The sequence below is a fragment of the Lepisosteus oculatus genome, chromosome 16 (genome assembly GCF_040954835.1).
Source record: "Lepisosteus oculatus isolate fLepOcu1 chromosome 16, fLepOcu1.hap2, whole genome shotgun sequence".
Classification (NCBI taxonomy): domain Eukaryota; kingdom Metazoa; phylum Chordata; class Actinopteri; order Semionotiformes; family Lepisosteidae; genus Lepisosteus; species Lepisosteus oculatus.
This window is the reverse complement of record NC_090711.1, coordinates 12157916-12171335: the sequence shown is the minus strand read 5'-3', so window position 1 is coordinate 12171335 and position 13420 is coordinate 12157916. Positions and strand designations below refer to the sequence as shown.

Genomic DNA, 13420 nt, shown 5'->3' with positions numbered 1-13420 from the left:
AGGTTGTATTTCCTGGCCACACCCAGCCCCAGCCAATCAGAGAAACGGAACATGACACACTTCGGGGGTGGGCTGGCCGGGAGAGGCGTGTGTCTGGCTCGCTGCCTGCGTACGGCCGTCTGTGGACATTGGACACATTCCAGTTGCATGGAAAAAAAAAGTGGTGCGAATTAAAATATAACAGCATGACATCAGATCCTACTTTGCTCATACAGACGGAAGCCCAGAGTGCATTTTGCACACTACGAAACAACCACGGGTTCTCGTTGCAGTCTGGTGTTCATAATCAAAGTGTCATATAAAAACTATCCGCAATATTTCTAAATGACATCTGCTTTTAGGGTTCAGCGGCCAGTTACATTAAGGAAAGTACATTTAAATTTTGCCTTCGTGTTTCCGTTAAGCGTTCCTTAAGTTTAAGGGTGTTAACAAAAAGGCATAACACCTGAAAGTCAGTTTTAAGCACAGCTGCACGAGCAAAGGCATTAATACCTTAGGTGTTTCAAATCTTTATTTTGAAGATTCGGCTGCTCGGAGGTGTGTTACAGTGGTCCCGAAACTGAAAGGGTCGTGACCCACGTGTTTTTTAGACAATCCATATGTTTCTGTTTCCTGTTTCATTTTTAACATGCGTTTTCATTCATGTACCTTTAAATTAATAATCCCTCTGGTTATCCGTTTCGGATAAAATCGCCAAATAAACGCAGTGTGCCATTCATTTTTTGAATCACTTATTACAGTTTAGGAGACATCGCTCCTAAAAATGTGAGAACATCTGTCAGTGAACGAAACTCAACAATGAGTAACCTAAAATTATTATTTTATTATTTTGGTACTGTGCTAGTCCAATGCCAATACTGTGCGCAGAAGAATTCTCTTGTTAGCTAGGAAAAAGCAAAAATAACAGAACCGTTTGAATTAAAAATCACAAATCGGAACTGTTTGTATTAATTTTCTTATTTCGCCGTCCATCCATTTATTTTCTAACCGTTTCTTCCAATTCTGGGTCGCGGGTGAGCTGGAGCCTATCCCGGCAAGCACCAGGTGCAAGGCGGGGTACATTCTGGACGGGACGCCCGTCCATCACAAGGCAGACAGATACTAACACACACACACACCCACCCCAGGGCGAATTTTTACAGAAGCCACTTAACCTACCAGTAAGTCCAGTAAGCATCCGGAAGAGACTCACGCAAACACGGGGCGCACATACAAACTCCGCGCTGATAACACTTCGGGAATTTAACCCCAAGGCCCCAGCGCTGTGAGGCGGTAGTGCTAACCACCGTACGATCCTTATTTCACTAAGCAATGAAGGTGAATTCGACACGAGTACGGTCGGTCATACAGGTGCTGATAAGGTTAAGCGCTGCGCCGAGCTCCTCTGACGTAAGAGGCGCCGGTGTTGGGTGTGCCGACAAGTTAGTTCAGGTTTCAAGAAGTCTCCCAGTCTGCACTTTACCTCGAACCTGTCAAACCGCTAGCAAGTCATTAGCTGAACTCCAAAGTCACCACATCCAGTCGTGTTGTAAATCCCATCTCCCTGCAAACTCTGACCAGTTTGAAGTCACGATTACCACCAGTCCCCGAACGAACTAACTGAATAAAAAAGCAAAATAAAAATACGATAAAAGAGGTATTCTAATGAAACGTATAATAATATAACGATTTCCTTCAATCGTGGATTTATATTTGTTTTGGAATCCATTTGTGAATCTCATGTACTATGGGACAGCTATATAATAATCATCGTCATCATCATCTTTGTGTTTTTTTAATTTTTATAACAATTCCGTGTCAGGCCACAAGGGGGCGATATCATCTTTTTTTATCCGTCCTGCGTATCGCTCGAATGCTTCGGGCCATCATACATTTCTTTCCAGTCCTCATTTTTTTTTTAGTTTTGCTTTACGCGTCTGCCCTGTGCTTGAGTTGACTTGAGTGTCCTCTGCAGTTGCAAAGGGCTGCAACTCCCTTGCACCCTGGCTCAATGACACGCCAAGCAAGTTTCACATCCTTTTCAAATACGCACAAATCATTCTGGTTTAGTGATCGCTGTCGGTGCTCAAACATGCACAGGAAGAGAATTCAGTCTTTTTCATAAGAAACTGGGGAGCTGAGTTTGGAACAAGTAGTCAATAGAAGACATGAAACGGACTGTGGCAGTAGTCATTTTGAATTTTTTAAAATGTCTGAAAGGTTTCTTTTTGTAAAAAAAAATGCAGATACGAGACCTTTTTTTCCCTTGAGCGCACCAAAAGGCCTCCCCCGTTGTTGTAAAACAAGTTTACAGAACGACCTTTCACTCCCTAACATTGTCGCCTGGCATTGGCGATCGACGCGAGTAATGTGCTTGTAACTAGAGCTAGGAGCTGTGGAGCAATGTCCAAGCTGTGGTTGGGCTTTTGGTTTGTCAGCTTTGAAAGAAAAAAAAATGCAACAAGAACGTTTGGCCATTACAATTGCGTATTTATGTTTTTATTAGTATTTTATGTTTCGCCAGCGTGTGTTGCGCAACAGGACGGCGGATCCCCCGACTTTGACACTACAGAAGACCGACCCCCGCTTTTTGGCAGGGACCGTAGTTTGGGAGGGAGGATTGAGCAGTGAAAGACATCCATGAGAGAAATTCGGCACTTAGGATGGTTATCGCTCGCCGTTAAACAACAATATCTTTGTGTCAATGAGCAATTAAATAAGAATAATCAATGGTACAGGACATTACTGTAAAACACGCAGTGTTGTTTGATCATTTGAACGCAACGATTTCTTATGTCACAACATGGTGTATTAAAAGCCCCCTAGTCTCCGCACAGAAAAGGGTACAGCTCACAAGTCAATGTTTTTTTCTCCAAATACACAACATTAAGAGAAGCGCCGGTTGCCTTTTTTTATTTCACAGCACTGCGTTGCTCTTTTGCAGGTCCATTACGAGGGCAAAAAAGTTCAGAGAAGCACTGGGGAAAAAAAAAACTAGTTTGATCTTGAAACGAGCTCTCGGACTACAGCGTCGAGCTGATTTGCTGTTCAACCGGTACAGCCCGTCACGCCGCCACCCTGCCCTGAGGTCTGACGCCGCCCTCTTTCCAGGTTCGCTATATATACGCTGTTGCAAGCGCAAGCTGTCGAACTGGACGCCGAGCCGAGCGTGTGGGCGCTGCCAAAGACTGCCTCCCAGGACACACCGATTGAGCAATCGCCTCGGACGTTATTAGTATTATTATTTGTAGGCAGACCGTGCACCCCAGTTCGCCCGCTTTTCCCCCTCTGCCAGCAAAGCAAGTCCGCCAGGGAGCTCCGTCCCTGATCCCGATGGTCCCGCAAACCGGCGGGTGTTAAGATCGATGGCAGTGGCGGGCTTTTACGACGGGGATTACCTTGCGTTCCGAGGTGTTGACAGCAGCAGCAGCAACAACAACCACCACAGCAGCAGCACAGGCTGCAAGCAGTCCATCGGCGGTTCGATGACGGAGCTGGGCATCGCCGAGCACGAGAAAGCCATCGACTTCAGCATCTACCTGGACCCCGCCTTGCCCTTCCAGCAGCAGCAGCAGCAGATCCCGGTCGAAACCCTGGATCAGCACCACGGCGGGGACATCTTCTCCACTTTTCTTGCCGAAGACAGCAAGAACAAGCGTGCCGCCACCTTGCAGAACTACAGAAACTACTTGTCATTGAGCGCTCGGGGTGCCAATCAGGGCGACAGCCCGAGACCGTCGAACTTGCTGGGCTTCCCCGAGTTACTGGAGACGCGAGTGGACACCGTGTTTAGCCCGCAGCTGCTGGGCGGCTATATCAAGCAGGAGCTAAAGGAAGATTTAAGAATGGACAGGGGCTCTCCCAGTTACGAGATGAGGTCTTATCTACAGTACCAGTCGGCTCCCAGCGGCAGCATCGGGAACCTCTCCACCGCCTCCTCCTCCTGCTCCAGCCCGCCGGGCACCCCCGCCCCGCCAGGTGCTGGGGGGTCGCCGTCCCACGGGAAGATGTCCTCGGGCAGCAAGGGCAAGAAGAGGCTGGAGAAGGACAGTGAGGAGTACCGGCAGCGGCGGGAGAGGAACAACATCGCGGTGCGGAAGAGCAGGGACAAAGCCAAGCAGCGCAACATGGAGACCCAGCACAAAGTACTGGAGCTGGCGGCGGAGAACGAGCGCTTGCAGAAGCGAGTGGAGCACCTGTCCCGGGAGCTGGCCACCCTGAGGAACTTGTTGTCGGCGACCGGACAGTGCTAGCGCCGTTGCGGGACTCGGTACGCGCGGCCGCCGCTTCAACTGCGGGGGTACTTTTTATATTGCCAGCTGGAAAATACTGGCCCCCCTTTTTCTCTGGGAAGTATTATTTGTAACTCAGATGTTTCTCTTTCCCTAAAAAAGGATCAAATTGTTTACCAATTTACAAGGGAACCGTATTTCTGAAAGCGTGTGGGTGTTGTTTGCTTGGGAACATGGAATATGCGACTGATTGTTGATAAATTACCACTTGTGATACCATGTCTGTTTGTTTTTTTCAAAAATTGTTTACTGTATTTTTATACGAGTTTTAACGTTTAATATACTTCTGTGTTATTTAAGAAATGTTGATGAAAACACGAAGTGTACGCTCTTTTTTTTAGCAACGGTTGTCAAGGGAGTTGGATTGCGCAAATGATGCAATCCGATGTAACAGTATTGGCAATGCAATGAAGTAATCTGTTAAAGATGGAAAGGTATATACAAATTATAATGAAATGTATAAATACTATTTTATTGAATTAAAAATATTTTTACTTTGGTGCAAACTTTGTTTTCGTGTCTCTGTTGCTTATAGCGCAAGTTGCGTGAATGGCTCAGAAGAGGTCTTGTAAGCCGGTGCATTCACATGATATCTGAATGGGGTTCACCGCTATTTTCCTTCACTGAAAAGGCACCTGTGAAGCTGTGGTAACTCGTGGCTCTGAAGATACTGAGCTGCCGAACGCATTCATCCTTTAATACAACCCAGAGCTGGTTAAGAGATTATCGTAGGAGCTACATCGAGCTCAGCACAAGAAAACTGAGTAAAGGCGTTAAGTTTTGCGACGATAGTGTGATCTGGGAATTCTTGACAGTGGTGATATCGTCTGCAATTTCGCAGTCTAAACAGTATACAGTCTAAAGCTGCAGGACAACAAGATCCAAAAGGAGCCTATGTCCATTACTGTATCAAAGCAATACACTCGAGCCTAAAGCATTAGATCAATATATTTTCAGTGTTTAATGTAGTTATGTAAGAAAATTGACTATATTTCATAGGGTAAGATGAAAATTACCTTTACTGTGACCTAGGTTACATAAAATATTTGGAAATGGTTTAGTTTCATTCTGTTTTTGTAATTCTCAGACACTCATGTGTTGGTGGTAATATTTTTTTCCCCATGCACAAGTTCTAATTCAGTATCGCAATTTATAGCACATTCCCAAATGAGCACCACAGGAATACTGTAACACCTGAACACTTCCGGCCCCTTTTTCCGAGATCTGATGTGTCAATTTAGGAAGTTTTAGCCTGCATGTCAAAAATCTGTAATCATGTATGAAAAAATCTGCACAAGACAACTACTGTTCAAGATAGACTTGCTCTGTAAAAATCTCTGCTGGGTTTTCACCATCTATCATTGTGCCATTGATCTCATATCTGATGTGGGCTACATTTGGAATTTATTTATTTCAAGCTGTTATTTACAGGTGCGCACAGCTTCAGATATACACTTCGTTCTTTCCAACACACCTAATACTTAAAAGAAAATGTACATTTCTAATTGAGCATTCACATACATATATTTTGCAGATGATGTGATACATTTTTAAAGTGCTTTTTAAATTGGTATTTTCCTGGCATTAAACAGTAGGGGTTTCAGTCATTTTAAAAGAAGGGAATGTATTTTGTCATTTAGGGGTCTGATTTCATTAAGGCAGAAAAAAGAACAGTGATTTTATCAATCACTTGTCAGTAGAGTATGTACCCATATAACAGAAATGCATTGCCTTTAGTTTATAAGTTCTAATACTACATTCACACAAATACATCCATTTATTTTTCTAACTGCTGTATCCAGTAAAGGGTCATGGGGAGCAGGAGTCCCTCAGGTGATGGGTACAGGGCAGAGTACACCCTGAACAGGACACCAGTCCATCACAGGGCACAGACATGCACACACTCACACAAGGGCCAATTTTTCTAGAAGCTAATGAAGCTACTAGTATGTCTTTGGACTATTTTTGGAGAAAGAAACCAGAGCACCCAGATGAAATCCCACCTGAATATGGGGAGAACATACAAACTCCCCACCAATAGCACCCCAGGAATTGAACCCAGGGCCTCAAGTGCTGTAAGGCAGGAAGGCTGATTCCTTCTCCACTGCGCCACTCTATTCACAAACAGTCACACACATTTCCAAAAAGATGTGGGAAACGGTCTATATATACACTGTATATGGACATCACAGATTACACTCACTGCAAAGTGTCAAAACGAGTTGCATGTATTTTTAAACACACTGCTCTGTGGAGATGACAAAAGCTGATAAGGGTTTTTTTTTCACTTTTATTTGTCTTGTTTTTGATTTTCTCCGCACTGCCCCAAAGTTCACTTAAATGACCAACAGCACTCACAGAGTGGCCAGACATCGTGATACACCCTTGTAATCAACCCTCCTGCTTGCATGTTCAGAGAAATGCAGCTGTCCCAGCATCTGAGCACATGGCTGCTTAATCATAAGGCACTCCGCATTCGAGGTCACAAGGAAAAAAAAAACAAGGAATACACCCATTTTTTTTGAGAAACAGCATTGATTCTCACTCTGAGTCACTTGTTAAAATCTTATCTGCTGATTGGCGACAATGAGGCCAGGTGCAGTGTGGGATTGAGCGTCTCCACACTTACCCACAGTGTCAACTTTGGATTTCATTCCAAAAACCATTGATGAGGGACAGCAAAAGGCAGGTTTATTACTGAAATGATGACAGAAAAGTTAGGGTTAAAAAAACTAAGGATTTCTCTTCTTAGCTAGGTACAGTAGGTGTTCAGCTGGTATGTTTTTCACATGCACATCTTTCAGTGTTAACACTTGTCTCTCACAGTCCAAATATAATGTACTCCCATAAACATCCTCTTAGGAGAAAAAAAAACTACACTACCATAATAAAGGCATAGCCTGTCTTCAGATGAATGTCTATTACTGTCCAGAGGTTCTTGTTTCTCATCTTGAGGTATTACACTGTCAGTACCTACTGACACAGCCCTTACACTTTAAAACTGCATACTTACAGAACATGTACTTTTTTGCATTGGAGCAAATGAGTTTTGGAAATCATCGTGACCATAGGCATTTATCAGAGTGGGTGTAATGGTCATCAGAAATGGGATTCCATTAGCAAGCCTTTTGTTTTAACTTCAGTCATACGCACACTGAAATATCCATCCACTTTCTATCTGCCTCATCCAATTCAGGTTTGAGGGAGAGCCGGAGCCTATCCCAGCAAGCAACAAGCAAATTCCAGTATACACCCTGGACAGGACACCAGTACATTGCAGGGCAGACGACACAGATATATTCTCACACCAGGGCCAATTTTCCCACAAGCCAATGAAACAACCTGTATGTCTTTGGACTGTGGGATAAAACTGGAGCACCTGGAGGACATACAAACTCCACACAGACAGCACACCAGGTTCAGAATTGAGCCCAGGGCCTCAGCGCTGTGAGGCAGCAATGTAAACCACTGTTCCACCATGCTGCCCCAAAAAAACTGAAATTTGACTAACATAAAATTGTTTGGGTTGATTACAGCACAATGGAGAATGACCTGCACAGATTTTAAAGTTGCTAGTCCAAATCTTTTCTCAGTTTAGCTTCTGTAGTATGAAAGTATGTCTGAGAGACAGACCGATTAATATTGACCTGATTAATTTAGATTTAAAATGATTTAAAATGATTAATTAATTTAGCTCACACCTGAAGAAGGCTCCACGGCCAAAACGTTGTGTTCTCTTCTTCTTTTTTCCAGCATGGAATAAACCTATTACTTGTTCCTTTGCAGCCTATGCATGCTGACGCAGCTACCCACCTGATTAATTTAGTACAACCAATTTTCCATGTGCCCTTAAATCTTTTAATATTACACCAGAGATCTCTGGATTCTTCTCTTTTGTCTTGCACTGGTTTGAGCCTGTGGATTTCCATGGGAAAAGAAACACAGTTTCAGCTAAAATTGCAGAGGTTACCAGAGTTACAATGTTCTAAGGATACAAACTTACATGTCTGTTTTGTTACACAAAGTTGTATTACAGGCATAAAGCAAAACAGCCCTTACAGAGTTTGTAAACTGTGTGGATTACTTGGCGTGCTGTCAAACATTGCAGTGCCTGTTAGGGTGAGGAGTTCACACAGTGTGTTTTGTGCTGAGTCACAGGGAAGTCACATGTGCTGTTCTCCATTCATGCTCCAATTCAGTCAATGCCTGTAGGCCTTAAAGCTACAAAGAGCCTCTTTTTTCAAGATTGTAGAAGCGTACTGCTTTAAATGAATCACACAGGCACTGTTTCTACATTAAGATCCGGGTTATTTCCTAACTTTTGCAATACTGAGCTGCATCCACTAATGTAATGAAAATATTTTCCATTAATAAGGTAATGTTCTGATATTCTTCTGGGGTTATTATTGCACGCAGCTTTTTAACATTTGTCTTTTATGAAAAATAAGAGTACACACAAGTCTTTTTTTTCCTGTGAAATAAGTCTCCTGTAGCCACTGAAGAGTTCAACAGAAAACATGCCAAAGGTGTTCAAAATCACCTTTCAATCATAAACCTGGTTACAGAGATGTAGCACCTAGGTAGTATGGTTGTGTCTGTACAGCCATGGGGGTTGGGAATAGGAGTGCCCTTTACCCTGTTTTCATGTCACGTTCACCTGAACTGCAAATACCTGCTCTATCTTGACCACACAAACAATCAATATGTTACTTGGTTCATCTCTAACCTCGGCCTGTGGCCCAAGGCCACATTAAAATGTGAAATCTTTAACATATCTCTGCAGCAGCAAGATGTTTCTTTTTGTCAAACGGTCAAATGAAAAAAATCCCACTTTTTCTAAACCTGTAAAAGCGTTCTCATCATAAAATCTATTAAATTGCCCCTCTGGTGCCACCCACCCACTCACTCACACTGAACAAACAGGCCGTGCAGGGTTCAGTTCTTCCGTCTTTCTCTGGTCATAGTTCACCATTGACATAAATTCTGCGTCTGGAGTCTGTCAGTAAAGTCCTAGGCACTCGTCTTTTATCAAAAGTTGTTTTAAAAAGCAAGAAACAAGCAACAACAAAAAATCAATGTTAGCAAAAATCTAAATCCACCCAGCAAAATACTCTGATAGAGGGCTATTTTATCACTGGCTTATTCCCAAGAGATTATGAAATTTTCAAGTGGTTTCTGTGCTCTGTGCTATTCCTCATTTTCTTCCGAATAAAAACTGCTTTTAGTTCAATTCTAATTGATATTCAATTCTAAAGAGTGCTTACAGTTTAAACTTCGAGTGAATCAGAGGTGTGTCAGTCTGTATCCAACAATAAGTCTACAAAACCTTTGATTAAACACAACTGTACGTAATGATGCCGGTAACTCCGATGCTCTGTGTTTCAAAATGACCTCAAAGATTTTCAAATAATCTTGCTGCATGTGGCACTGAGATCTTGCAAGAGAGCCTTTCCACAGACCTGGGCTGAGAGGAACTGGAGGGAATGCAGTGCAAAACTGAAAGTGTAACAGCACACACAGAAATGAAACTACTGGAGGAGATGGGCAGGATGGTGGTTACAATTGCTTCCTCATGGCTCTCAGATCCTAAAGGAGAATCAGAACGGGGGCACATGCCATATGGAGTCCACATGGTTCTCTTTTGTCTTGCACTGGTTTGAGCCTGTGGATTTCCATGGGAAAAGAAACACAGTTTCAGCTAAAATTGCAGAGGTTACCAGAGTTACAATGTTCTAAGGATACAAACTTACATGTCTGTTTTGTTACACAAAGGCCGTGCAGGGTTCAGTTCTTCTGTCTTTCTCTGGTCATAGTTCACCATTGACATAAATTCTGCGTCTGGAGTCTGTCAGTAAAGTCCTAAAGGAGAATCAGAACGGGGGCACATGTCGTGTGGAGTCTACATGTTTCCCCCTGTGTTAATATGGGCTTTTAGTGGGAGCTCTGGTTTATTTACACCTTTTAAAAACGTGCTGGCTGGGTAAATTAGTGTCTCTAAACTGTGACTGTGTGTTTGTGTGTCCAGCGGTTGGCTTCCCACCTTCTGATCCTTTTCATCAGTTTCCAAGATGGGCTGTAGGATTGTCACAACCTTCAGCTGGTAGAAGTGGCTTCCCGATGAGTGATGGAAGCAAAATTGAACAAATCCATTTCTTGCCTTTACAGCTGTGCTGTCCCCGGAGTTTTTCTGAGATCGCAAGTGAATGTGACAGATGACAGAATTAACACGGAAATCAAAAGAAGCAAGAGACACGCTTTAAAAGGCATGGGACATGGGAACAATTCTCCCTTAAGTGGAAAGGGACATCTTTAGTCTGTTTAACAAGTAGAAATGTACAGTCTTGTCTCACACTGCCAAGAAGACTAGAACAAGAACAATGCATTTTAAATTCTCACGGGTGTGTTAAAATAGACTTCATTCTGGATTGCAAATGTACACAAAAACCCAATCCCAGGTCTGATGGGACAAGAAGAGGAGAAACAGATTTTTGAGGTTTTTTTTTAGTGATTTCTTTGATAATTTCCAAACAGCCAGAATTTAGGGAGGGGAAAGCTAATACAGTAATCCCACACTATATGAGCCACCACTAGAGGAGTTGTCTTTTATACGAGATCAGAGTTCAGTTCGTCATATGCACAAGGGCAATAATATGCTTGAAGTGACATATTTACAGCCTGTTTTTCCCATTTAACAAGCAGATTTTCCCTCCTACAAGCTGGAATCTTGTAAAGCATTGCCAAAATTCTTCTTTTATCTTATCTTACTTTTTTGTATTAAATTTGAAGTTTTCTAGAATAATAAGGCTTGTATCTGTTTAGTACGGGTTAACTCCTAATGATTATCTATTTTCTAATGACTGTAATCATGGAAGTACTGTACTAGCCAGTAAATAAGTAAAAGTGGTATTGTTTTCCTACCTACTCTCCTAGTGCTTGAATAATTAAGCAGGACCACTTTGGTTTTCATCCTGATGTAATACGTTTGAAGTTGACGTTTTTGGGTCTGATGGAACATTTTTGAGTTCTAGAAACAATTTTCCAGATTATTATATGGGAAATCATGGCAATTCCACTTAAAATTATACTGTATGCGTTTTTACTTTACGAGCAGCTATCAAGGAACGGATTGCTGTAAGCTTGTATAACGAGGGATCACTCAGATACATACAAAGCATTAAGACCTACAGTATATAACCTTGGCAATATATAGTCATTTGCATTCACTTGCATTTCAACTAATTGGAGATTGTTTTGTGGTAAAGATGTAAAACTAATAATGTTCAGAGAGACCACAGGGCCGGACCTACCACCTGCACTCATGCACAGCTATGAAGTAACAGAGGAAAGAATGGTGCATGTGGCTGAGCTAGGAGTCACTTATTACAGCAATCCAGAAACGTCCTCCACCACGGGGATGAGTGTATGATATCTGAGCCCTTCTTCCAAACAACATGAGACATTTTCATTTTCTCTTTTCCTCACCTCCCATTTCCCTCTTCATTTCTGGATCATCACTGTGCCAGCTGGGATCACTCAGAGGTCTTCCAAACAGCTGCAGGGATTCAGTTTTGGAGCAAGATTCAGCTCTGAATGAAATAGGAGATGTGCCTGCACTTTGCATCATTAATACCACCAAAATAATATTGATCCATTATCTAACTAACTGCTTCTTCAAGTTGCAGGAGAGTCTATCCCAGAAAGCAATGGGCTCCAGACTGGGTACACCCTGGACGCCAGTCCATCACAGGGCAGATGCACACACGGATACCAGGGTCAATTTTCCTAGAAGCTAATTAACACACCAGTATATATTTGGACTGGGGGAGGAAACCAGAGCACCTAGAGGAAATCCACACTGACAGGGGAAGACCATACAAACTCCACACAGACAGCACCGAAGAGGTCCTGTTTCAGCCTAATAACCAACCCAGACAGGATTCTTTCAATGGACGCAATATGTTTCACATACAGAAGTACAGAAGCTGCTTTTTTTCTTGCTGTAGGCTGAAACAAGATACTTCTGTGGTGCTAAAAGCTGCACACCTTCTCACAGTTGGGTTTTGAAGTGCCGAAATGGATATACTTGCCTAATCATTTACAGAAGAGTTTTCCTTTCCTCAAAACTGTAGTGATTTACTGTTGAGAGGCTGTGGTGCCGGCTTTCAGCATCAACAGGTCTCCCCACATGCAGGCAAACTGTTGCGGAATATGAGTTTTCCCCTTTTCATGTGTGCACGCACACAGGCGGAATTGAAACTGCGGGTGATCATGCAATGAATGTGGGAATGTGAACACTTTCACTTTATGCCTTTGAAGATTAGAGATTCTAAAAACTGCCTGCGACAGATGTCTGAAAAGTAACCCATGTTATGAAGAGCATGTGGTTTCTGGCTGTATTTCATTGCAAGGTTTGTTGTTGTTGTTGTTGTTGTTGATATACCCTCGAGTGTTAGTCAAGTCTGCTCACTGGTACCAGCCCTGGAGGGGTGTGTGAACATGCAAAAGCTCACACTGCAACTCTCAAAGTTGATCAATTTTAGGTGCGATGCAGCTTTTTCTGACCCCCAACAGTCTTAAAACCACACTGTTCTGGCCTGTGAGTAACAGTTCTATTAAAAAGCATCTTTAACTGCATCAGACAGAAAGGTCAGGACAGCACACAGACGCCACGGTTCAGCCCCAGGACTGAATGCAGTGCTGGGGCCCTAGATTCAATCCCAGACCCGGGGTACTGTCTGTGTGGAGTCTGCAAGTTCTCTCAGAGTTTGTGTGGGTTTCCACTGTGGGTTTTCTCCCACAGTCCAAAGATATTTTATGGTAGGTCAATGGGTTCTGGGAAAACTGGCCCTGGTGTGTGTGTGAGTATGAGTTTTTGTGTCTGTGTGTGCCCTGTGGTGGACTGGTGTCCCATTTGGTGTGTACCCTGCCTCGTGGCCATTACGTTTCCCAATAGGCTCTGTTTCCCTCACAACCCTGAAGTGGAAGAAGTGGTTTAGAAAATGGATGGGTGGAAGTAGTTTAGAAATAAGATAATAGGAGATCTTAATAATAAGATCTCATCATATGAAAGGTCAGACTTCAGAAAAAAAAAGAATGACCACTGAAACTCCTTGTCCCATCCCTTTCCAGGATCAAATTCACCCTGAAAG

General features: G+C 43.0%; 1 protein-coding gene across 1 annotated transcript; it reads left to right on the top strand.

Annotated features, from left to right (window-relative positions):
• Positions 1-3122: 3122 nt before the first annotated feature.
• On the top strand, positions 3123-4777 carry cebpb (CCAAT enhancer binding protein beta). The gene has a single exon (XM_006639412.3). It carries the CDS (start codon positions 3345-3347, stop codon positions 4230-4232), a length of 888 nt encoding a protein of 295 aa, XP_006639475.2. The 5' UTR covers positions 3123-3344; the 3' UTR covers positions 4233-4777.
• The last annotated feature ends 8643 nt before the right edge of the window (positions 4778-13420 follow it).

Bases quoted from the DNA above. Each gene is read 5' to 3' on its own strand.
- cebpb (XM_006639412.3), top strand. From the start codon at position 3,345: ATGGCAGTGGCGGGCTTTTACGACGGGGATTACCTTGCGTTCCGAGGT.